Source organism: Lepisosteus oculatus, chromosome 8, assembly GCF_040954835.1.
Source record: "Lepisosteus oculatus isolate fLepOcu1 chromosome 8, fLepOcu1.hap2, whole genome shotgun sequence".
Lineage (NCBI taxonomy): Eukaryota > Metazoa > Chordata > Actinopteri > Semionotiformes > Lepisosteidae > Lepisosteus > Lepisosteus oculatus.
This window is the reverse complement of record NC_090703.1, coordinates 20,254,743-20,281,191: the sequence shown is the minus strand read 5'-3', so window position 1 is coordinate 20,281,191 and position 26,449 is coordinate 20,254,743. Positions and strand designations below refer to the sequence as shown.

Sequence of the window (26,449 nt, the reverse complement as noted above, 5' to 3'; positions counted from 1 at the left end):
TCCCAAAAACACCCTGCTGGAGTTTGTAAGGGGGCGTGGAAATGCGATTTCTGTAAACACAACGTGAGGAAGAAAGCAAATGAGAGTTAAGTATCTATTGGAAATAATAATAAAGAAATAATCGAATATTAACTAATTGGATTACTTATGGCATCTGAGCAAAAAGTATCGGAGACAGGTGAAAGGTACGTAGTCAGCACAAAATTGTCTCTGTTCCTACCGGTGCCGATAAGCTACATGCAAGCTTCCTGTTCCACTGTGTATATTTATCGTGGTTATTTATTCGAAAACTTAGTAAATTATATGTATTTAAAGTAATGTATATTTACAGTCATCTTTTTACACTATATTTACGGTATGCCTTATATTTCTGATAGGCGATGGTGGTTCTATAGCCTGACGTTTAACGCCTGTTTTTTTCCGTAAAACTATTTTCTGTAGCTTCCTGTGTTTTGTGTTTATAAAGGCAGCAGATGAATAAGTGATAATGCATATATATGTTTTCAATATTGTAACGATACACTAGATGCTCATTCATAAGCAATTATATAGTTCAGCATTCTACAAGCACAACATAAAACAACTGTTCAAAACTTTTTTTAAAGCGATTTTGGTGAACTGTAGCAACAGTACGATCATCTGTTTTAATGAATTGTGACTAATTTCAATCTATTACAAAAATCAAATAATAAAATGGAAATATACAGATTTTTACAACAGCTTGTTACTGTATAAGAAGGGTATTTTATTGTCTTGTTTGAAAATCCTATAGACATTTTTAAATGAATTTTTACAGGTCACTTCGAATTGTTAGCTAATCCAGTGTTGTGACTAAACCTGGGATGTCAGGAGACCATCCTCATTAACTTATAATTAAGAATAATTTGTAATAAAATGTTATGATAAGGATAATATACGTATTATCCTTATCGCACCCCAGCTGATCACGGTAAATAGTGTACAGGACGTTTTTAGCTATTTAATCGCAAAAGTAATAGTTGAACTCCCACACTGGCGTCCTTAAAAAAATGAAAAAATAATCATACTCTAAATCTACTAATAAAAATATATGTTTCAGTTATAGAGCTCATCTGCAACCCCTGCTCTGCTTTTTTTTAGAAATGTACACGTAGAAAAAAACAGGAAATACATTACAGGCTTTATAGTTCTACAGTACACGAGTCTCAAACAAGCTATCCAGCCTTGTAGTCAAAGGTGATACCCTGGCTTCTCAAAAACCAGCTAGACCTTTGAATCATATATGTTGCTTTAGCAGGCTATAAGATCGTATATTACATGTAAAAGGAAAACAACATGTTATATATCCAGCAGCTATATTACCCTGCAACTTACAACTTGTAAACCCCTGAAGCTAAGCAGGTGTGAGCCTGGCCAGTTTCCAAATTGGAGACCTCTTAGGAAAGCTAAGGTTGCTGCTGGAAGAGGTGTAAGTGTGGCCAGCAGGGGGTCCTCACCCTGCAGTCTGTGTGGGTCCTAATGCTCCTAATATATAGTATGGTGGACACTATATTGTAAAAAGGCGCCATCCTTTGGATAAGACACAAAACTGAGGTCCTGACTCATTACAAATCCCTGGGTCCTTCTCGAAAAGAGTAGGGGTGTCACCCTGGCATCCTGGCAAAATTTCGCATTGGCCTTTATCAATCATTCCCTCCTAATAATCCCCATCTATGAACTGGCTTCATCACTCTGTTCTCCTCCTCACTGATAGCCGGTTTGTGGCGAGCGTACTGGTGCACTATGGCTGCCGTCGCATCGTCCAGGTGGGGCTTCACACTGGTGCTGGTGGAGGGGTCCCCATTACCTGTAAAGCACTTTGAGTGGAGTGTCCAGAAAAGTGCTATGCAGTACAAGTGCCAGGAATAATAATAATATATTATAATAATATTATTATATCAGATCCTCACAGCTATTGGCTGCTTGCAACCAAACAGGCAAGATGAGATGAATAACTCCACTCATTTGTAATCTTCTAAATCTTTATCTGCAATTTTTCAGACTAGGGTTGTAGCAGACTGGAACTATTTCACACTGGAAAGAGTTGAGCAGCATGTGGTATCACTAAATACAAGCAAGCAAGCAAGTGTTTAAAACTCTCCCTTTTTACTGCTGCAGCATTATCACAACTATCCCAGTGGATGAAGGAAAGGAGGTGTTTAAGAAATGCAACGACATTGCATTTTATAGGTGGGTACTGTACGTGACAGCTTCCTATAGCTACTTTATCATCACCACAGCATGGGATGTTGAAATCCATCTTAAAAGAACCACTGAACACAGTGTCATTGGCAGGAAACATGCTACTGTGTGGCAGTCACAGCAGAGACAATCTTCAGTTTGAGCTTTTCTGAGTTGTGATTCACTGTACTGGTACATGAGATAGGTGCCTGTTTTAATGTGGTGTTTTAGTCAGATGTGCAGCTCAGTGGAGTGTGGTGGGGACAGAGTGTTTGCTGAGAAAGCCGAGAACTGAGTGTTCTGCAGCACTTTGGTAATGTAAAGTAATGGGCACAGGCTATGTACTGTAGTGCACTTTTACTGCTGGGAGTATTACTCTAGTGCCCCTTCTGGCCAGCTGGTTGAAGACAGGAAGCAAGTTTTGGGCTTTGTGAACCTTATCACAACAATGTTGCATAAGCTGTCACAACAGATATTAAAAATTAATTTTGCATGTGATTTTGAGATTTAACACTATGCACCATGAGTTTTGTTTTACCTTCTAATACCAACCTAGGTGGTTTATGGACTTACTGAATTATGATTAATTTATGTATTGATTGATAAATATTGATTTATTGAATGTACTGTATAGGAGTCAAGTCACATTCTCTGTCTGGAGATGTGACAGCTGGAGGATCTTTTATCTTGAACCCTGTTACCGATGTCTAAATCATGTTCTCTCCCAGAAGATTAACCACTAACAGAGATTATTAGAAAAGGAACATCATGAGAGAGAAAAGGTGTTTGTCAAATACAGTACCAGTTTATGGAAAGGTGTAGACAGAGTCCAATACAAAGAATGACAAATGATATTTGAATTATCCCATTTCATGTCATTTCCATATTTCTTTCCATATCCTACAAGCTGCAAACTTAAAAATGTTTATGAAGCAAAAAATGATATATTTCTTACAGTGAAAAGGCTATGCTTTATGGAAAAATCAATCCACTTGCGATGCAGTAAGAGTTGAGTTTACGGATATCAAACTCCTTTTTTCTCAGGAGGCAGAAGGAGTTACAACATGGATCTTCTCATTATCGCGCCTTGATGGATACTCTGGTGCTATCAGAGAGGGGAGCCCAGCTGAAACTAGTGCACACAGATACAGAGGTTGGTCTGCTTGGGGAATGGGTGATGCATGGAAAGGTGACATTGTGGCGCAGTACTGGGGCCCTGCGTTCAGTTTCTGGGGTGCTTTACATGTGGAGTTTGTATGTTCTCCCTGCATTTGTGCAGGTTTGCTCCAAGTGCTCCAGTTTCCTCCCACAGTCCAAAGACATACTGGCATCAGACAAAACTGGCCCAAGATTTCCCTAGGTGTGCATGTGTGGGTCTGCGTGCCTTGTAATGGACTGGCATCCTTAAATTGGGATAAGCAGGTAGAAAATGGATTGGATGGGTGATGTCATAGATAAATGTACTAAAACAACTATGTAGTAGTGTGGAATAGCACCTAGGTGAGGCCCTGCTCTTGTATCTACTGTACAAGCAACGTACTTCACTCAGAACATGCAAGTAAAATGCAATTCCATTTAAAATTCTATGTCAGCTCTTACAACGTCAATAACTTTTTTTACTCCCCCAGTTTTCTCTGCTGCGTATCAAACGTCTGGCAGAGAACATTGAAGTGGGTCAGTCGTATGTTGTGAAGTAATGCCAAGCCCAGGAACCCTTCTCCTGTCCTTTTACCATGTTGTGCCTGGCTGTTACAGGTCCCATTACTTCTCCAAGTCTGTGCCGTCCAAGGTGGAATTATCCGGGTGAAGATAAACGAGCTCCAGCCCATTAGGCCGCGCTATGAAGTCCGTGACGTTCTGATTCACGAACCAGTCACCCAGCAGTGAGTCATGGGGCAACCTACAGAAATGTTGATTATATAAATGTCTGCATCTGTTGGGGCTCTGTGAACCTGGACTTGAGAGCAGAGAGACAGATGGGCCAAATCTAGGCTGCCCTAGAGACAGCCTGAAAGGGCTGTGAAAAAGAAAGGGTTTGTTTTAGGAGAGAGAGAGAAATGTGAGCATGAATTAGACCAGGGTCAGCAGTCTTTGAGCAAGCCCCAATTTAAGATAATGGTTTGTTTGGAGAAGCCTTTGGTCCATGTATTTATTGCAAACCTTCAACAAGTCCAGTAAATGGTCCTGGACCTCTGTGGACAGCTGTATGACCTAGTTTAATGGGCCAAGCTACCTAAAGCAGATCCATACTGTCTAGATGTTGCCTCTATACAGGCCACAGCACCATAAGGGTGGAATATCCCAACAGATGTTCTCACTGCTCCGGTCATCAGACAGCCCCCTCATGGGAGCAGAGTGGGGTTTTGGGACCTCACACCCTGTCCCGTGTCTCCAACAGGCTCACCCTAGAGCAGGCGGACGCAGACTCTCTCACCCTGCGATGGGAGGAAACGCAGTCCCAGGTGCGGATAGCACACTGCCCCTTTCGGCTGGAAGTGCTGTGCAGAGGGGAGGTGACTGCGACACTGAACTCTGAGGGGAGGTTGTGTTTTGAGCCACTGAAGGATCCCCCGCAACACAGGTGAGCACCACCACTCCATAGATGTCCGCTGTATGTGTACCCCCAGTAGTTGAGCCTCCAAAAAAACAGTAGTAGTCTGCAGACATCTGAATGAACTCCTTTTCCTTTGAGCCAAAACTAAAATACTGAATATATAGAAGCAGCATGAATAGAATACTTAAAGCTTGGCATAGTTAAATGAAAATGCATCTTAATAATGAGGGCATCATAAATATCACACAGCATCTTTAAACATCTTGAAAAGTTGATTAGTGACCGGATGATCGTTGGATGCATCACCACCACCTTACAGCCTGTTTAGTTTTTCAGTCAAGCTAATTTCTTTACATTCTCAGAGACTAAGAAGCACCAGAGAAAACACTGGCTGACAGAGCAAAAAAAAAAAAGTTTTTAAATACTCCCATACAGGCAAACTCATTAGAATGAAAAAAACATTTGGAGAGAACATTTAAGTTGAATTTGTTTGAAAGGCATAATTTTTAAAGCACTAAAAATCCTAGATGTCTTGTCCATCATAGTATTTGTTATTGAGGCTGTACAGTAAGGCATGCCCTCTATGAAACGAACTGAATAGTTAAGTCTCTCCCCAGACCTGGGAATTGTGCATGTCTGTGCCAGTTTCCGAGCTTCTGAAGGCATCACTCTGAGGCATGCTGTTGGCCTGACTTGTTGTGCCCTGTAGCAGCATTTTAGGCAGAGTTCAGGCATCAACCAGAGAATGGACACCTTGTTTAGTCTACGAGTTGATCATCCAGCAATGACATCTGTGGTTTTTGAACAAGGTGGTGATTTATTATCTCACTGTGCCTCACATATTGCTAGTTGCCATAAAAGGTTTGGTGCCACCACAGGGTAGTACAGCTCATAACTGGTATCACTGGATGAGATCAGCTCATGCCTAGGACTTGCAGAATACTGCATTCAAGACAGAGGCTCTCTGGAGTCTGAGATCTTAGGCAGTTTATAAAAGCTGTTAAGGATCAGAAAGTAAAGAAATAGATTAGAAGTGGAGATCCTAAAGTCTAAAACAGTACAGAATATGTAAACATGAGAAATCAAACTAATAAGCAGTCTTGTGCTGTAGAAACATTTTTCCTTGGATCAGAATAGTTACAGATATGTTATAGAGAAGTTCTGAAATGCATGAATGTTACCTTAGAATAAAAGTCTCTCATTCTGCAATAGGTTGGTTTCCTATAACCAATTTCTGTCTCCTCTCCACAGCACTTCATCTCAGAAGGAAGAGGTAACTTCATTTCCATTGTAGGCATTGGTGGGAGGGAGAATAGGACATTTAAGTATGCTTTTATAGTTTATAAAATTCCCCAGTCAGTTGCACTACAGAAATCAATGGGGCTCAAAAATCACATTAATGCACACACTGAAGAACAAGGATTTGAATGGCAAGAAGACCACAACTGCTACAACCCAGTCTGTTAAATTAAGTTCGTGTAGGAGGGAAAAAAAAGATACATTCACCTTGCTTGATATTCCCCCTCCCTTCTTCCATCTTACCATTCTAGGAAGATGACACATCAGGATTATGGAAAGAGAAATTCAGACAGTTTGTAGATATCAAAGCTAATGGTAAGTAAAATGACTCCGAGAAATCCATTTGGCAAGAGCTGTAGCAATTAGTGTTGCAATACAAAAACTCTTCACAAAAAAAGTGAAAAAACTACATGGAAGATCCTTCACTTAACTGATACTAAACAGGTTAGATGGGCCAGGTTACTCTTCCACTTTGTAGTTAAGATTTGTTTCAGGTGCAACAATCTCCAGCACATACTGTGAAGTCCATTGCTGCCAGTGTCATCTTAGCTTTCTGCATTTTAAATCTTTCAGTCCTCTTCAGGAGCCTAGCGCTTTCATGGTACAGTATTTCCCCTCAGTTAAGACTACACTGGCCTCTTCAGATCTGTATACATCAACAGAACTCAGACTCCTCTCATCACTGTCTTAACAGATCCTATTTCAAGAGGGACACCTCTAACACTTGTGCCCTCAACACCATAACTGCCAATTTATTCTCCCCCATAGATAGGAAGCCATTGAAGCCCAGGGAATACTCAAAAACAACCCACCACCCCCAACTCTTCTCTCAGTTATGAAGAGGAGAACCACTGCCACCAAGCAGACTGAAGCCTTTTTCCTCCCAACTGTTCTTATAAGCCTTTTAATTAGCCCAGAGGAGTGGTCAATTACACACAGAGCTTTCTTGCAAAGCTACCTCTCGCCATCTCACAGGGTGATTTAAGTCTGTAGTGTGGAGGGGTATGAAAAGAGAGAGATCTGATAAAAATATTTTAAAAAGAAATTGTAACCTTCAACATAATTGTCTTCTCGCTCATGTTCAATTCTGATGCATGTTTCCCTGTTTGTTTTCTGCCTGGTCCTGGTTTATAATCTGCAGTACACTGTTTTCTCGTTTGTTTGTCAGTGATGGGAGAGATGTTTCCTGAGGTGGATGTCTCTCAGTAGTGATGTTACTGGAAGAGGGGGCTCATTTCTGAATTTATATAGTTATTTCTGAATTTCTCCTTTAAATATTTGGCAAATTGATATTTGTGGTTTAAAGAAGGATGGAGATTAGCAGAGAAGACAAGGACTGGCTAAACCTCCTTAAATTAAATGATAAATTAAAATAAAATTAAATATTGTTACCATCATGTGTTCCCTTAGTGTTTGGGTTAGACTGAGAAATCTGGAGGTTTTAATGTCTGATGCCAACAAGACTTTCAGCCTCAGAAAGGCAATGAAAAACATTTTTCCTCTAAAAATGTCTTTAAGATCATATTATCCAACACCAGATGCCATGCACAATAACGTTAAGAGGTCAAACCTTTATATTCTTCCAAGCAGTTATGGAAGCAGACATGAATGTGGTTCTTCACGCAATAATGGACGGAGACATAGATATAGTTCTCAGTGCTAACTGATCCTGCTCATAAGCGAACCGAAAACGTTTCTTAATCACAGAATCTTTGAATCCTCTTTTGTCTGTTAGGATGTCTGCCTGTCGGTCTAGCAGTAGGTACTAGGGGATGTGAAAGCAAGCATCTGTGCTCTTGTAGTGTTCAACCAGCAAATATGTTACTATTTAATTGAATCCCTATTTTTGGTATCACAGAGTGCTATGGTATCCCAAGGAATTAAGGGAAAATTGGCCAGAATTGTTAATAGTGCTAGTAAAACAAATTGGTTGATCATAGAAACATAGAATGAAACAGCTTGAAGAACTGCAGCTCAAAGATCCACACTCCTCATTCCTATTTTCACCTGCTACCTTCAGGGAACCTGTTTAGATTGCTTATGGCCAATAAAATTGTATACAAGAAATAATTTGTTCCCTGTACAATTGGTATATGAAACGCAGCTAAGTGGTAGTTTCTTGTATGAAGCTCTCAATTTAGTGCGCATGATAGCGTAATATGGGCACAGCAATATGTCTGTATGTGTGTATGTATCATTGCATAGCTAGGATCATTGCTTGTTTTTGTATTAAGTTGTATTAAGTGCTATTTCTTTTTTGCAGTTTTTTAAGGTGGTGATACCAAAGACCAATTTCCAACTTTTTGGAAGAATAATAAAGTTATCTGAAGATTAAGATAAACAGAGCTGCACAGTGGCACAGTAGTTACTGTAGCATTGCTTGCAGCACTGCGGTCCTGGGTCCAATTGTGCACTTACTGTGCTGTCTGTGTGGAGTTTGGATGTTCTCCCCGTTTTTATGTGACTGGTGCTCCAGTCATCCCTGAATCGGATGAAGTGGTAAGAAAATAAACAGATGGATGCATCTTTAAATACCTGCCTTGGTGCCTCTTAAACTTTGCGGCAATATAAAACGTGAAAGTAGACAAATTGTACAAGCGGATAGACCAAACGTATTTTGGAAACCATCTCCAGGAGATAAACTGTGAGGTTGTTCCTCTCTGATTCGCAGGGCCCAGCTCTGTTGGCCTGGATTTCAGGCTGCATGGCTTCTCAAATGTTTATGGGATTCCAGAACATGCTGACACACATCGGCTCCAAGATACCAGGTTAGAGCAAGTCGTCCACAACTCTTCAGATTGTTGTTGTTTCCAGACCCAAGTATATTTCAGGTTTTCTTCTCGTTAAAAAAGGGGTGAGACTGATAGTGATTCATAAGTTGAATAATATTAATTCACTTTGAGGTAGTATTTCAAGCCAGCTGCCATTTTCTCTGGATAACTATTTGGTTATTTTTTCACATGCAAAAAGGACTTACAATTGAAAACAAAATGGAAAAAAGTGTTCTGGGAGAAAGGATACTTTTTATGAGACATAAAACCCCAAATTGACACTCATACTCTGTATTTAACGGTTACACTGATTAGGTGAGAAGAAAATAATGATTACGGATGCTCCAAGGGCTAGAGAATTATTTTGTAACAAAGATTACCAAGTTGGCTCTGACAAATATGCATTTCTTGAAAGAAGTGGGCAATTGCTTCACCTTAGACTTAGAATCTTAGACTATTGCAAGGGTCACAGTGGTGAGACGATTTGAATGACAATTGGCAACTCCTAATTGTGAAGTACAAATAATATAATAACCTGTGGAAATTAAGGACCCTACCTTGCAGTTTATTCTCTAAATTCACAGACTCCCTTTACGTTTTTGTCAATGATTGTTTAAACTGTTTCAATGTCATTTAAGCAATACTCAATTCTTGAAATAATCATGAAGGGTTTGTTATGACTTAATTGTTGTTCTTGTCTTAAACCTACCACTAAGACAGGACCTAAGACATGAACAATATATAACTATTTGTATGTTTAATTTATAATCCCAAATAACAAAGAAACATATTACAAATGCAAGCTGTAAAGATGCAAAAGTATTGAAGAACATGGTCTGTATGAGGCAGGCTACTGATTAAAGAGTAAAACACACACAAATGCAACTGTATCTGTTCTCTTAGTCTTTGGTAGACGCTTGGTACTGATGCCACAATGTTTGGAAACAGTGGACAGTTCAGTGTTTTGGGGGGATTGGCTCGTTTACCCTTTACCTTGCCTCTGCTGGCTGCTTGCTGTGGTGGCCGGTTAGCTGACAGTCCCTGTCGGTGTTGTGTTGCAGTGCCGGAGAGCCCTACCGCTTGTACAACCTGGACGTGTTTGCCTACAAGATACATAGCCGGCTGGGTCTGTACGGCTCTGTACCCCTTCTGCTGGCTCACAAACCCGAGAGGACCATTGGCGTCTTCTGGCTCAATGCCTCTGAAACCCTGCTGCACGTCGACACTGGCGCAGATCACCTGGTAATGGGGGTTTTGGGCAGGGTAGAACAGCTGGTGTTGAAGGAAATCCAATGAGGGAAATATTACAAGCTCTGTAGCTTGTAGTAAAACATTAAAACGCATTAATTAACCAAGGCCAGCAACTTCCATTAGTCTGAATTCTGCTCCCTTTACAAGGAGACTTATTGTAAGGCCGTGGTGGTTGATGGATCACAAGCTTTGTTCTTTGGGATGAGGTGAACAAGCCTGAAGGAACAGGCTGGCAAAGTTCTGGGAAGGTTTCACTTGCCTTCTTACTAGGTTACTCTTGTAGTTTTATGACATTAAATTGTGTAATTTTAAGGATGTACAATAACAGTCAGCAGGGACGTTTCTCTGAAAATGGCAACAAGGGTTTTCACAGAAAGGATATCATGGGAGCAATCATCATTTTCAGTGATTTTGTTCCACAGTGATTGCCCTTTACAAATTAGACGTTGTTTACTACAACTGTAGTTACATGTGGGTCTGCATCACCTTCATCTTCTGGTGATATTGTAACTGGCGGTGCCAGCAGTGCCAGTGGCCACAGTGGAGTTTCAGAAGTGCGTGTGATGAAGCAGTACATTAGTCAGCTTTGCTCTGTCTTTATAGTGTAATTGTATTTTGAAAATGAAATAACAAAATGCTTCCAGTTCGCTTTCCTGGATTATCCCCTCACGATATCCCCCACAGGTGAAGAGGAGGAGAAAGGCAGCCCACACTGATCTCCACTGGATGTCAGAGAGTGGCATCATTGACACCTTCCTCTTACTGGGCCCAACACCTTTCCAGGTTTTCGCACAGTACGCCGAGCTGACAGGTGCACCCTCTTACTCCTCCTTCCCCTTCAGCGCAAAATGATGCTTTCCGTGTCATTTCTTCATCATGTTTCTGTTCCTTGTGGTTTATTTTGTATCCCCATTGGGGCATCCAGCTTGAATCTTTGCTAAAACCATGCTTGTATTGCATGTAGGTCTCTCAAACACGACCGAAAAGCGTCTCTTGCCTCTATTATATACTTATATCCACCATTCTATAAAAGTGTAGCATTTAAAAAATATCTCATACTCATTTCTCGGTATGAGAGAAATGGCGTATTGACAGAACTACACTCTAGGTGTCAGGGATCCGGCAGGTATTTCTCCGGAGATCCTGTGCGTAGCCGTGAACTCTGCAGGGTGCAGAGGCAAACCATCCAAAATCGTAATCCAGAAGCAAGGTCGGTTGGAGAAGCTAGTTAACCGTTAACCCGAAAGAGCCGAGACAATCTGAGAAGACAGCCCAAAAGGCGAAATTCAAGAGACGAGATCGAAAGGGAAAAGTTAAGTCCAAAAACTGGGAAATCCAACAAGACAAAAACACACACTAGAAAACTCTAAAGGAGGCATTTCAATAGTGAGAAAGGTTTGGTGCGTGAGGGAACTTTAAATAGTGAAGGGAGAGGGACGTGCTTTGAAAGTTGGTTCAGGAGTGAGAATCTGTGGAATCTGGTGCCTGTGAGAATGTGATGGGTTCAGTTAGGAATGAGATCGTGAAACAGTGGGTTTGGGAATATAATGGCGAGGGCGAATGCGGGACGTGACACTAGGGTAGTGTCCAGGATGACTTGAGAGATTGGACTCTTTAATGTGCAGTGTAGTCAGAAGCTTGACTCCAGCTGTGGAGCTGCCAGGAATGAGTGTGCTGTGCTACGCAGGCTGGCAGGCTCTGCCCCCTCTCTTCTCCCTGGGGTATCATCAGTGCCGCTGGACCTACAGGGACGAGGCCGACGTCAAGGCGGTGGACCAGGGTTTTGACCAGCATGAAATCCCTTATGACGTCATCTGGTTGGACATCGAGCACACGGAGGGCAAGCGCTACTTCACCTGGGACAGCAAGCTGTTCCCGGACCCCGTGGGCCTGCAGGATCACCTCCTAAACAAGAACCGCAAGGTACTTCTGTCACCCGACGGGGTGCGGCACACTTTTTCCCAGCCCAGATCCAATCAGAGGAAAACAGTGTCATCGGTGTCATCACTAAATCAGCAAGAAATGGGTGGTAATGAGAAGTGAGAGAGACTGATTTTATCAATTTAATACCACAGCCTAGAGAGCAAGTCCTGCTGCTCCAAAGTGCCTTAACCTGTATAGTAATAAACTCCTGTGACAGTGAAGATCGTTAACATGCTTGATTTGTCTGTGCCTTTTTATTTAGGCAGTGCCCCCAGACATGCAGTTAGGTCTGTCCGTTGTTTCTGTGTTCACTCTGCTCATTTCACTTGGAAACCAGTATATCACATCTATGAATTAGAGAAGCGTGTATGTTTTCAGCAACGCAACACAAACAGTGTCATCAAGGTATTTTTTTATGCTTATTTGTAAAAAATGAAAGGGTTTGCAGCCTCCTGTTTTTCTCAGGTTTGGTCTTAGTCCTGATTAAGGAGTAAGCTGTAAGCTGGAATGAAGACCCAGGGCAGGATTCTTGCAGGCTTCTCATCTCTGACATCACTGTCAACTTTGAGAGATGCAGCAGTGTAGGATCAGACTGGTATTGGCATCTCTCCCTTGCAGTAGCTCTGTAACATTTAATTCCTCAAGCCACAGACTGGACTTCGGCATAGAGGGTTTGGCATTTTCTTGGACACTAAGACATGCCTGAGATAGCAGTTTAGATCCAGAGTTCAATCACACACTGCTATCCCGTATTATTTGATGTGCTGGAAGAGAACACTGACTTTTTGGTCCTTGATGTGCTGCTGATAATTTCTGGGCAAATAAATTGACAAAGAATGAAGTATAAGGCATTAAAACCATCAAACAACGTGTTTACAAGTTTGTTTAGAACAGCTATTAAAGTTGCCCTTCAATTTTACAAGTGGCCAGTTTTTAACCGCTTTTAAACTGCAGATGTTTTAGTATTTTCATCTTTATAATTTTAATAAATGTATAACAAAAACTCTTAATACATGATCTAAATATACACATTATCGCCTTTATTTGCCTTTTTACACTATCAATCACAGATCACACAGAATGAATGTCTTTAAATAAGCTACCCTAAAAATGATGAAGATCAGTATAGGTAGGTCCCTTTTCAGGCCATAAAGGCCCATTGGAGAATGGGGGGCAAGGGTCACCATTTTTCTTGACCATCCGACACTGGAAGTGGAGGTGATGTGGTCAGCATCACACTCCAACCGGCCTCTTACCCCCGGAAGGATTAACTCACGGTATTCATTTGGAAAGCAGGCTGAGTGGGCCTGGGAGCCGTCTGGAAGGAATTCACAAGAAACGTGTCTGCTGCATGAACTGATATCCATTTCTGCTTTTGTTTTGTTTTTAGTTGGTGGTGATCAGTGATCCTCATGTCAAAATTGATCCAGATTACTCTGTGTACTCTGAGGCCAAAGACTTGGGACATTTTGTGAAAAACAGAGACGGCAACCCCTACCAGGGCTCCTGTTGGCCAGGTGCTGTTCACATCCACACTGCTACTATAAAGTTAGTGTCAATTAGGCCATTTCTACACTGTGTAGCTGCTACTGTAAAGCCCTACGAGAGTATCAGCTAGGTCATTTCTACACTGTGTAGCTGCTACTGTAAAGTCCTGCAAGAGTATCAGCTAGGCTATTTCTACCCTGTATAGCTGCTACTGTAAAGTTTTGGGACTCCTGTAAAGGGAGCCAGATGTATAAATGATTCTTGATGTTCTTCATCTGCTCATGTTTCTTTGATTTCTTTCTTCCTCTCCCTAGGCCCCTGCTGTTACCTGGACTTCAGCAGTCCAAAAGCACGTGCTTGGTATGCCTGTATGTTTTTTCTTCACAAATACAAGGTGAGTCTGATAAGGCTGCTGAAGGCAACATAGAGGTTTATAGGCCTCTGTGAGGACACCCCACCTGATCGGACAGCCTCGTGATACCCTGAATAAGCGGAGTACATTTTCTAAAATCCAAGGCTATTTGGAAATGTTCTGAGACTAGTGTAGAAGGTTACTGACTCCAAATATTCCAGGTTAGAGAACATTCAATCAGGCAGGATCCAATATCTTAGATTTTCATCCCTTTCTGCTTTTAAAGAAAACATTGCTCAACAGGTGCTAGTTATTCATTTAATAATGAAAATCTCACACCCCTCTCATGCGTAAGAGCTGTTTTGTGCCATTTTCTCACTCTCTGGATCATGGGACGCAATCTGTCAAATCGTCCTCCAAACAGGGGTTGTGTTTACATTTAATCTCTTTAAATCCATGGAAATGACCACTCTTAAAACTTTGATCAGCTTTTGATACCTTCGGCTCTTTGTGAGACGGAGAACCGTCTACCTGTTTGTGATGCGGAGGTTCGTGTCGCTTGCCTGTGTGTGTGTCAGGGATCCACGGAGGCGCTGTTTGTGTGGAATGACATGAACGAGCCCTCGGTTTTCGGCGGGCCGGAGCAGACCATGCCAAAGGACACAGTGCATTGTGGGGGCTGGGAGCACCGGGAGCTTCACAACCTGTACGGCTTCTACCAGGTAAAGCAAATCCGGAGGCTCGTGAGATTTTTCATTTTTCATTTTGATGGTATTGCCAATCATTTCTTATTGCATGCCCACCCATGGGGAGAATGAGAAGATGTAGTTGGGCTCCTCTGTCTTGCTCACCCGTTTTGTGCCATTTCACTTTTGGCTCGCTACCAGCTAGTGTCTGGTCCCCAGTGCTGTTTTACTTTCTCTCCCTGACAGCACTGGGCCACAGCGGAGGGGCTAATTGTTAGGTCAGAGGGTACCGAGAGGCCGTTTGTCCTCTCACGCTCCTTCTTCGCTGGCTCTCAGAGATTTGGTGAGTGTGCTTCTGGTTTATATACCGCTCTACCTACAGTGTATGTGTGTATGTGTGTGTGTATTCACTTGTGTATGTGTATTGGTATTCAGCCAAAATACAACATTTTGCATTGGCTTGAGATTTGTGCAACTTATACCAGCATCTGATCATAATATGAAATCCAAACAGCAGCAAGCTTTATATAAAGATTCCTGTAAAATGCCACTAATTAAGTCACCATATTTTTTATTAGAGCTGTTACCTTAACAATTTTCTAGTCATTTCATACAATCTATGTTTTAATTCTGTCATAAGCTTCTCATTACATAAGACCAACATCTGTAATTTCTTTATGTACAACTGGCACCTTCAGCATAAGCGATTTCTTTGTTACCTCTGGTCAAATACCCTTATTTGGGCTGAGGAAGTTACATTTTTTTTCTGTGGTGTATTTGTGTTTGTCAAGGAGCTGTGTGGACAGGCGACAACGTGGCCAGCTGGGACTACCTGAAGATCTCCATCCCGATGCTGCTGACTCTGAGCATTACAGGGATTGCCTTCTGTGGTGGTGAGCGGTCCATCCTGTGCCAAAACACAGAATCTCACTTTTCCTCACGATCAATTCTTTCCTATTTTCTCTATTCTCAGCCTGCAATAGAATCTCCACTGTAACTGAGATCAATGTTAAGCTCTATGGCTTTGGTGTCCCTAGGTTGAGACTTTTCTTGTTGGTTGACTCTAGCTGGGATTCCACCAGACAGCAGAACACAATTAACAAAATTAATTTTCGTAATAACCATGTTATTAACAGTGCGTGAGGCACCGCTCCTCCAATTGGCACTACCCTCATGTTAATGGGATGTGCAATGTGTTAGAAAAGTGAGCTCGAGTGAGCGAGGCAGAGGGGCTTGTCTGCCCATCCTCGATCTCCCTGTTACTACAGGAGTCAATGCTGTGGGCCAGCCTGGGCTCACGCTGTAACCACCCATCCCAGAATCCTCTGTGGCTCAGGTGACTGCCGGAAAGGTGACTGGCCTCAGATGGCCTCAGCTGGCCCTATGGTCCTGACACATTCAGCCTCTCAACTTCTTGTGACTGGCTCCCTCAAGCTCCCTCTGGCCATGTTTTTGGTCTAAGTTACAGGGCGTTTTCCATAAAGTATTTATGTCTACAGCAGGAAAGCGATGCTTACCCAATTTCTACTCATGCAGATGGTACAGAAGTTAAATGAAACATGGAGACTAAGCCAGCACTTGGCGTGAATGATGTAAGGAGACCGAGCTACAGTGAATGAAATGAATAAAGATGCTTGACAGGGGCGAAGGTGATGATGGACACTTGCTCTCTCCCCTCTCAGCGGATGTGGGGGGTTTCACCCAGGACCCAGACCCAGAGCTCCTGGTGCGCTGGTACCAGGCGGGGGCGCTGCAGCCTTTTTTCCGAGGGCACTCCGCCTGCCAGGCGCGGCGGCGCGAGCCCTGGCTGTTCGGAGAGGAGGTTACCAGCCTCGTGAGGCGAGCCGTCTGTGAGCGGTACTGCCTGCTCCCTTACTGGTACTCCCTCTTCCGCCAGGCCCACGTCTCGGCCCGCCCCCCGCTGAGGTACCGTCCCGTGGGCTCCTTTCAGCTGCCACGCTCCTCTCCGCACCCCCCCGCGGTGCTGAAACTGTTCTGCTCCTTTCAGGCCTCTGTGGGTAGAATTCCCCCAAGACCACCAGACCTTCGCAGTGGAAGACCAGTACATGATAGGTGTGTACATCACTGTAACTGGTTTGCCGTGTGGTGGCTCTGTGGCTGAGGATCTATGCCTGTGGCTGGAAGTCTGCCGGTTCGAATCTCGGGGCCGGCAGAGGAATCCTACTCCGTTAGGCCCCTGAACAAGGCCCCTAACCCCAGCTGCTCCAGGGGCGCCTTATAAATGGCTGACTCTCCCTGTCTGTGTGTCTCATGGAGAGCAAGCTGGGGTATGTGAAAACACAAATTCCTAATGCAAGAAATTGTATATGGCCAATAAAGTGATCTTATCTTTGACAACTGGAAGGACTTGGGAAGTCAACACTTTTTGTCTGCAGGTAGTTATCAGGGCGAAGAGATTAAAGGAAGTTTTTCGTAGCCAAGTGTGTATCATATGTGTCACTGTGTGAAATAATACTGAATAATAAAAAGAAACAGTAGCTCCATCTCTGAATTCAGTGTAAGCAGTGTAAAGTAGGATATATTCTGTGGATTTTATTGTTGTTTCAAATGGCAGGAAATGCTTTGCTGGCTTGCCCTGTTACTGATCCTGGAGTCACCAAGATAAAGGTTTTACTTCCTGGGTCTGGTGAGGTAAGACTATGATTTAAAAATAAATATATTCTAACATGCACCTCACAAACTCCTACTTATTTGAGTGAACCTTTATTTAAACTATTAACTTTATTTAAACTTAAACATATTTAAACTATTACTCTTATAAAAAACAGGTTGGTGAAGCCTAGTTTTAGGTACATCTGTGTATTATCTGACTGTATCTGCCATGTCTGTATCCTAGGTATCGGATACAGGTTGTTGAATTATTCTTGTTGCTGTTGCAAATGTCACCAGTGTGAGGTACTGTACAGTATTCATGCCTTTTCAGCTTTTTTTCATTGAATTGTAAACTGAAACATCAGAAGATGTTTCAGTATACAATTCAATGAAAAAAAGCTGAAAAGAGAAGAGTTGGAATGTTCCAAAAGTGTTAACTTTGTGGCACCATTGTAGATACTTCAGATTTGCTTTTTCACAGTGGTAACTTACAATGTGGCTAGAACAACCATATAAGATGACAAAAAAGCATCGGTGCTTTGATTAATGGAAAGCAGAGGGTTATATAATTTAGTTTAAAATTCTAACATGCTAATAATCACTTGAAATATCCCAAGTAACATCTTTAAAAAAACACGTTCACAACTTTAATTTCTTAGCTTTGCTATAATATTACATGAATTCTATATTTTATATAACCAAAATACATCCTTCCAGCTCCATTTTAAAAACTTTGTAATACTACATTATTTCTGCAATACCCAAATCACAGTGTTCCAGCAATATTGGGAAATGTCATTAGATTTTGTGTTAGCACAAACCATTTCCTTGGCAACTTGATTTTTTCGCATGCTGGAAAGATAATACATTCACTTCACACATAAATAATGCATTTTAGATGACTGACACCTGTGTTCATATAATAACATTATAGAAAGTGATCTGTTAGAATACCTTCTTCATCTGTGTGTTAGTTCACATTTTATGATAAATATCTGCCCGAGGTTTTACTAATTATATTAGATGAACGTTTTGTTGAGTGATCACAGTAAGGTCAATTTATTCAAATTCAGCCTTGAAAAGAAAATAAAACAATACCTCAAATCTTTACCCTCAGTCTGTCTGCCGTCTTACATTGGTCAGCGGATCTTGATCACAAACAAACCCGGACAGACAAGTCCTGGTGGATTAAATTACCACAGCTGACGCAGCTAATGACGCAGCTGACATTGTCCAAACTGAAAATTAAGTTCTTTTTTTTCTGTTATTTCAGTTGTTTGGAGGCCAGTTTTGCTAAGGGAAGGGGGGTTTGTCTTCCTGAGTAATGACCTGTCGGTTTTCCCTGTAGTGCTGGTACGACACCCACACCTTCCAGAGGTTTGGAGGAGGAAGGACTGTCAGGATCCCTGTTACTTTGGACACCGTGAGTCTTCAGTGCCTGTGAACATTTTTACACTTGCATCCCTTTGTTGCTCTAGAGAGAAATCCTTTGAATCGAGTGACAGTTGCAGACTTGTATGAAGCAATTGTTGAGCAAGACTGAGTATTTTCCAGCCTATTTACCAAGTAGTGTTTACCAAAGTGTTACCAAATAACCACTGAATATCTGCTTAAGTTTTCAATACTTTGACAATTAAGTGATTGTACCCCGAATTTAAAGGCTTTACCAGTCTTATCAATACTTTACAGTTTTCACTTAATAACAATTGCAATTAGTTTTATTCATATTGCACTTTTAAACCACAAAGTACTTTGCTCCTCATCTTTCAAGATGACACCACCTCCAATGTTTCATGGACTCTGCTGGGGTGCAGTAGGAGAACTCAGAGTCTGTTTCTCCTCCGTTTGCCCAGGTCCCATTGTTCCAGAGAGGTGGCACTGTGGTTCCCAGGAAAGTGGGCGCTGGCACATGCACAGCTGACCAGTGGCTCCTGCCCTTCACTCTGACCGTGGCACTGGACACCAAGGTCTGCTCCCTTTCCTGCACTTTGGTCACTCAGGGGGTGGACAGACAGGCCCGAACTCACTTTATTTACAAAACCAGTAGATTTCTGATGGAATTGTAATTAGGTTTGAAGTGATCACTGCTTCTAATGTCACACTAATTGTCCTTCTATTCCCATTCTTCTGTCTCCTTAGTGAGAATTTCCCTAGTTTGAGTCCCTCAGCAAATACCTTTCACTTTTCACATCCACAAACCCGTCTTCCTCAAGCCTCCATGTTGTTTCTCTTATACCTTGGATTCTAGATTAATGTTTTTGATCTGGGTTGATCCAAGATGATCCAAGCTGATTCAGGCTTACCTGGGCTGGTCCATGCTGATCCAAACTGATCTGGGCTGAACCGGGCTGAATCCAGCCTTCTTGCTACACGTGCACCCCCTTGCCCCATTTAATTTCTTCACTGTTCCCGTAATGTGATGTTATTCTCTTCAGAATCACTGTAAGGACAGTGAACAACCAGAGGTCGAAGCTTTTCGTTTTTAAGAGATGAAGAATGTGTGTTGTATTATGCAATGTGCTGACTGCATTAAGTGTGAACAGAACATGTAACTGTAAACAACAATACAGAATCCTGATCCTTACAGACCAAGGCAGAAAGGGTAGGATGTACTTTACTCAAGTGGCGATTTTACTTGTAGTTTTGTCTGTGCTCTCTGCAGGGCTGCGCAGAGGGAGAGCTGTATGTGGATGATGGCCATTCATTCAACTATAAGTCCAAGAAAGAGTTTGCCCTACGCAAGTTTGCCTTTCTCCACGGCACTCTGTCCTGCAGGTAAGAGAATAAATCCTTGTATGAACCTTTGTTTGGAAGAAGCAAAAAGCTGTTTGGAAAAATTGCTAGCGAAATTCAATATCAATGACACGAACACAGAAAGGTAAGGTAATAGGTTCCAATAAAGATAGTGTTGCAAGCATACAAATCCAGTAAGAATGGAGGAATCGACTCTCTAATCTTAGTTTTTCCGCAGTTCGAGCTGCCTTTCTTGCTAGACACAGATGCCAGTGCGCATGCCTTAGGAGGAATTTGGTCTCACGTACAGGATGGACAAGAAAAAGTCATCTCATACTTCTGTCAGACATTCACTGGAACTGAGCTGAACTACTGTGTTACTTGCAAGGAACTACTAGCTGTAATCAGAAGCATTGATCATTTTCACCATTACCTGCGTGGTAAGCAGTTTACAGTATGCATAGATCACTCAGCATCACAGTCGTTATTTCAATTCCAAAACTTGGTAGGACAGTTAACCAGGTGGGTGCTCTGTCTGCAACAATACAACTTTAAAATTGAATTCAGAGATGGAGCTAAGCACAAAAATGCAGACGCATTGTCCAGGTGACCTTGTTGGGCTTTAGCTTGTACGTTTTGCTCAAAGCCAGAGCAGAAGGTACTGAATCCAAACCACCAATCATGAAACAGACTGAGACTGTGTGCAGTGGAGCTCTAAGGATGACTAGGCCAGAGCCAGCAGTGCCTTTTGATGCTACAGCTCTGTTGCCAGGATATTCAGCGACAGAACTCCAGAATAAGCATAATGGATGGTACTATAGGACACATTATACAGTGGAAAACATCTGGGGTTAAGCCCAGCTGGAAAGACCTTTCTTCCCTAAGCCAGAAAATAAAGACATATTGGGCTCAGTGGGACAGCCTGGAGCTCAGGAATGGATTATTGTATTGGAGATGGGAAACTCCAGCAGGGGACATGTACAAATACTAATTTCTAGTTCCAAAGAGCTTAAGAGATGTAATATTAACACTGTCTCACAATTTGCCCACTGCAGGACATTTTGGTGTGGGTAAAACTCTGGATAAGGTGAGAGAGCTCTACTATTGGGTGACTTACTGGCAGGATGTGGAGAGATGGTGCAGGAAATGCACTGTTTGTGGAGCCAGGGAAAGTCCTAAGAAAAAGCCAAGAGATCCGTTACAATCATACACTATGGGTAACTGCATGGAAAAGGTAGCTATAGATATTGCCGGCCTTTCCCAAGATCAAAGTCTGGTTTTGAATATTTACTAGTAGCTATGGACTATTTCTCTAAGTGGCCAGAGGCTTATCCAATAAGGGATTGGGAAGCTAACACTGTAGCTGAAGTACCGGTGAATCAAATGTTCACTTGATTCGGGATTCCCAGTGAACTACATTCTGATCAGGGCAGAAATTTTGAATCTGCTGTATTTCAAAGAGTGGGTCAAATTTTAGGAATTCAAAAAAATGCACCACACCATTACGGCCTCAGTCAAATAGAATGGTGGATCGCTACATTCGCACATTTAAAAACCTAATAGCTATGTTTTTTCAGCAACATCAATGTGATTGGGACAAACGTATTCCCATGGTATTGATGTAATATCGTGCAACTAGACATGAGGCTATCAAATGTACCCCAGCTTTGTTGATGTTTGGACAGGAACTCCGTACTCCTTATGTGTATGAATCGCCTAAATAAGGGTAACTTCCACTGTTCAGTACAGTTTTGTTGGGCCCACTTGGGGAACCTTTATGCAGAGTTTTGCATTTTTGTTTTGTTACTGTGTGGTACTCCCAACAGAAAATAAAAGATTTGATGATCATCTTCACTATGTACAAGCTGTCCTTGAAAATGTGCATGATTTTGCAAGGAATAATTTAAGAACAGCTGCTGAAAACATGAAAAGACAAGATGACCTGAAAGATGATAAAGTGACATTTGAAAAGGGGGATTTAGTTTGGTTCTATAACCCACGGAGACAAGTTGGTCGAGCCCCAAAATTGCAAAATGATTGGGAAGGCCTTAAATACAGTCCAACCCCTATTTAACGATTTCATTTATTGGATACAACTTAATGCCAGGTCTAAACCAAAGGTCATACACAGGGACTGTGGAAATATGAAGGGACTGAGCCCCATGGCTAGCCCCATAAAAACAAATCAATGTTTGCTGTTTGCTGAATGTACCACTTTGTTATAATTTACTAGGTTTTTAAACCTTAGGTCTATTGGTTTAGTGCTGTTATTCAGATGCGAGTACACAGCTGCAGCTTTAGTGATAATCAACGTGCTAATGGAGACAGGTTTACACAGAATTGTCTTTCCAATCACTGGACACCAGGAACACGCTAATATTCCCAGCATTGTCTAGGTAAAAGATAACTTTGATTGTTTCCCTTTGAAGTTTTACCTGGGAACAAATCTCTATCATTGTCTTAGAGTCACTTCAAACAAAGTCACTTTAAAGGAAGGAAAAGTAACAGAATTTCTCACTTTTTTATTAGATATTGTTAACAACAATATATGCACCTTTGTTGCACCTTAAGGGTTTTCTTAAAGTTTTAAGAGTGAATTTCAGTGGTTCTTCCTGAAGAGCTTATTTTATGTAGGGGAATGTGTTTTTTTATAATGAGTAATGGACACTTCTGACTTGACTGAGTTGACAAAGCTGTGGTCTACAGTTCTGGTCTGTCACTGAACAGGGTTTGCGAGGCACCACAAATTTGTGGGCGACACTTGTGGGATTAATCAGCTCTCAGAAGAAGAGGCTGAAATCTGTGTGAATCACGTAAATAAGGGCGACTTCCACTGTTCAGTACAGTTTTGTTGGGTCCACTTGGGGAACCTTTGTGCAACGTTTTGCATTTTTGTTTTGCAAAGACCACTAGCCGTAAAATGACATATCAGACACAGAGCCATTGTCCTGATGTTGCCAATTGGACATCTTCTTGATAACCCTATAATTAAGGGAAATCAAGTTGGAAAAACACTATAAGCTCTCTCAGTAAAGGATGCTTGTTTTCTCATAAATTGGGAAATTTAAAATTAGAAGTCTTGAAATATACTTCAGATTAAAGCAGAAATCTGTTACCTTTCCTTCACCCCTTTAATAACCTCTCTACTCTATAAGGTCACATGATGAAAGCAATTATTGGGGACAGTTCAAGGCCTCATTTCATGGTCTCTTTTTGTTACATCTTAGTTTGAGTCAACTGCGTAGCTAAAAGAGTCTCAGTCTCTCCCCTAAGGATTAAAAACCCCAGTTGTACAGAAAGGAAAGCACAGGCTCTGCTGTATAAGTCCAGAATTTAGGCTGAGAATTAAAAATCAGGCCTGTAGAAACATGTACAAGAAATACTACCTGTGTTAGGTAGCAGAAAGCAGATGGATTGGATGATGTTCGTTCGGGGGTATCACTGGGGGACAGTCACTTTGAGACTGGGCCTGCGTCTTTACCAGCTGTGACTGGGGTTCCCTAAGTAGTGGGGTACTTGAGTCTGCCTGGAGCTTTGGGTATACTTGCAAACCACATTCTCATTGAATAGAATGAGATCTTTCTGAAAGGAAAACCGATGCACCATTTAGGCATAGGTGCAGAGGCAGATAAGGAACATTGACCCCAACAAGGAGCAAAGAGCTGGCTGAAAGGGGATGCTTACTTTAATGCCAATGACTCAGAGTGACAGAATAATGTTATTAATAATGTTACATTTACAGAATAAGGGAACAGAAGAGGCAGAGGATTTAAGGGAAAACAAATCAGAACATCAAGCTGAAATTGGGTCATCTTGTATCTCGGCACTTACACGCTCTTATCTCAATGCTAGTGGTATTCAGCTCTAACAAGCAGTGCCCATGACCTTGTGGGACTCCTGAAACCCATCAAGCAGACCGACACAGTACTTGTGGGTCATCAGTTTGAAGCAGGAATGGACAAGGAGGCAATAGGGAAGCACTATGGATCACAAACGTAAACCAGAGGGATCAGGTGTCTCCAGGCTTGTTTGCTAAATAGCTCAATGGGTCTCCAGACAGATATATGATGTGTGCTACCAAACCCAACGGATTAATGGAAGTGCTGTGCAGTGTAATAAGGGCCGAACCCATCAAGTATATCCGTATGATACAGTATATCATGGCACATATTAAGAAAGTAAGAACTTGCATATGAGAAGGGGGCACTTTACCCATTTGGTGGCTAGAGGCTTAAATCTCATAAAGCCAGTTCATCAGGGCTCCCACACAGGCAGCTACAACAGGCAGCATTTCAGCAAGTCTTGTAGTATCGTTCCTCAACCCTTCTCTCTCTCTCTCTAATGGGCTGTGATCTTGCACTCGCTGCTCTCCGGCATTTAACAGCTGTGCTGACGACACGGGGACGTTCGACCCCGAGAGCACAGTGGAAAGTGTGCGACTCATGGGCATTAGGAAGAGACCAACTGCAGTGACGGCTCGGGTCTCTGGTAAGTCTCTCTACCGCGACTGAGCAGACTCGGGACCGAAGCCTGACCCTTTTGCCCATTTCCCCGTTTCATTAATAGAAGTCACTCGGACTTTCTGAAGCTCATTCTTAAGGCATTCATGAAAGTGGGTGACTTTTTAATGCAACTCAGGTGTGCTTCCAGGACCTCAGAGCCCCTTTCCAGATGTCATTGCTGGAAAGACTGCACGTCACTACTGCTCCATTTGGACAGAACTCGTTCAGAATTATACAAGCCTTACAGGCCCTATATTAAAGCAATTCTAACCTGAGAGATAAAGTATTAGCTTTTATTAAAAAAATCATTTTTCCCTCTAAATATAGTTACAGTCCATGCAGACATATTGATGACGTACAGACTTTCACAGAACTTTCAGTTGTTGCTCCATTTGTGTGATTATTAACTGCTTAGATGTACGTTCTTGTTCGCAGGTGGCAGTGAAGACAGTGTGGCGTTTGCTTACGAGAAAACGACTTCTCTTTTAACTGTGGAGGGACTGAGGCTGCCTGTTGTGCAAGACTGGCTGCTGCAGATAGAATAAGAACTACCATTTCAGTTCATCCCGTGTACAACATCTAAGCTTTTACTGCAATTCAAGAAGCCACAGCTACTACAACTTTTTCTCCTGTCTTGCACAGACTTAATTTCTGTATCATCCTGCTAAAGAAGGTGTTTCCTGCAACATAAAGGTTTATCGAGCCCAGGATCCCAGGGAATCGTCTTCAGCAACATGGCACTTTCTCTTGCATCCCCACAATTATCGGATAGAGAAATATTTCTCACTTTCACCACTTAGGGTGACACAGTCGGCAAAAGTATAAAAGAGAATTTTAATTGGGAACTATACATTATATCAAAAAGATATTTTAAGTGAGACAATCATACATTTTAAGCTTTAAGTCATTAAAGTCGATCATTCACGGGGTTTCTGTCAGGAGCTCTCTGTGGTGTGTTGATGGGATGTAAGCAGACAGTCCCTGGTTTTGAAAACATTTCGCCATACAGCTGTAGGTTTGTCAAAAGGCAATGATTAAGCAAACCAGTGTTTCTAAAGAACTTTTAATAAATGTGGAATGTAAAACCAGATCTAGAACGTAACTGAATCCTACATTTGCTAAAACTTATAAAAGAAAAAAGAAAAGCAGAGTTGAGCAAGGATTTCCTCTACAGAACCTGTGTGGGCTATCACACAGAAAATCTATTTTAACTTGTTCTTGATTAGGGATTCATTTATTTTACATGCTAGACAGATTGGCGAGATTACATGTTTTAGAGCTACCCCAACCATATAGATTCCTCATTTCAAGTTCCAGTAAAGATTTTAGACACTACATGAATATTTTAAAAGGATATGTATCAAACAGAATCCTCACAAGAAGCACTGTATTTACACAGCAAGCAGAGTTGTAGCCAATCAAAAGAGCCTAACTGATCATTAAATACACTTCTGTAGCAAATCGGTCCTCCTCAAACTGAAAGTGCTTTCTGCATTACAAAAAGCTCTTGGATTAATCATTTGCATCAAAAAGTGTAATTTCATGTTGCTCTTGATATTTTTAAGCAATAGTATGACACGTAAAAAAGTTGTTACTTTGTTCTGATCTAGTGCTGCTTTTCATTTTATATTATCTACACAGTAATTAACATTGCATAAGTGAAAATCAGACAACTAGATGCCTCTATGGAAAGGCAATCCAAGAAGTAGTTTTGATCAAGTTACAGTTTGTAATCTTTTTATTTTCACAAGCAGCATCAATACAGATAACTACATAAACTATGTAAGATGTATATTGTATTTTTAAACATTTTTTGTAACACTTTATAAAGGATGTTTTACCCATGTATATATATGGATTACTTGTATGGAAAAAATATTCAGTCACAAGCTTGTTTACACCAATCAACATTAAGCATTAAAATCAGGCTGAGCCTTCACTTGGAAACCTGGTCTAAAATTTCAAAGGCTAAAATAGGTTTTGGTACAGCTGCAGCACTTGTATTTGATTCATTACTGATCATCACAGTATGGATAATGTCCTTGGTTCAAAAACATTTTGGACACAAAATGTAATTT

The 26,449-nt window shown here is 41.6% G+C and overlaps 1 protein-coding gene across 1 annotated transcript; it reads left to right on the top strand.

Moving 5' to 3' along the window:
* The first annotated feature begins 14 nt into the window (after positions 1–14).
* Positions 15–26,219, top strand: ganc (glucosidase, alpha; neutral C). Its single transcript, XM_015350959.2, has 24 exons — positions 15–185; positions 2,137–2,208; positions 3,244–3,352; positions 3,955–4,082; positions 4,598–4,780; positions 6,005–6,026; positions 6,304–6,367; positions 8,724–8,820; positions 9,885–10,065; positions 10,759–10,885; positions 11,762–11,997; positions 13,388–13,514; positions 13,800–13,879; positions 14,416–14,559; positions 14,770–14,866; positions 15,315–15,416; positions 16,206–16,449; positions 16,532–16,596; positions 17,099–17,175; positions 18,485–18,559; positions 18,990–19,103; positions 19,799–19,911; positions 24,254–24,357; positions 24,807–26,219. The coding sequence occupies exons 1-24, from the start codon at positions 148–150 to the stop codon at positions 24,914–24,916; spliced, it is 2,709 nt and encodes a 902-aa protein (XP_015206445.2). The 5' UTR covers positions 15–147; the 3' UTR covers positions 24,917–26,219.
* The last annotated feature ends 230 nt before the right edge of the window (positions 26,220–26,449 follow it).

What these genes read in the sequence shown, in the direction of transcription:
- ganc (XM_015350959.2), top strand. Translation starts at nt 148, where the DNA reads ATGGCATCTGAGCAAAAAGTATCGGAGACAGGTGAAAG. An exon ending in TCCTAAACAAGAACCGCAAG is followed by an intron (nt 11,998 to 13,387) that starts GTACTTCTGTCA and finishes TTTTGTTTTTAG; the next exon opens with TTGGTGGTGATCAGTGATCC. An exon ending in CCGTGGCACTGGACACCAAG is followed by an intron (nt 19,104 to 19,798) that starts GTCTGCTCCCTT and finishes TGCTCTCTGCAG; the next exon opens with GGCTGCGCAGAGGGAGAGCT.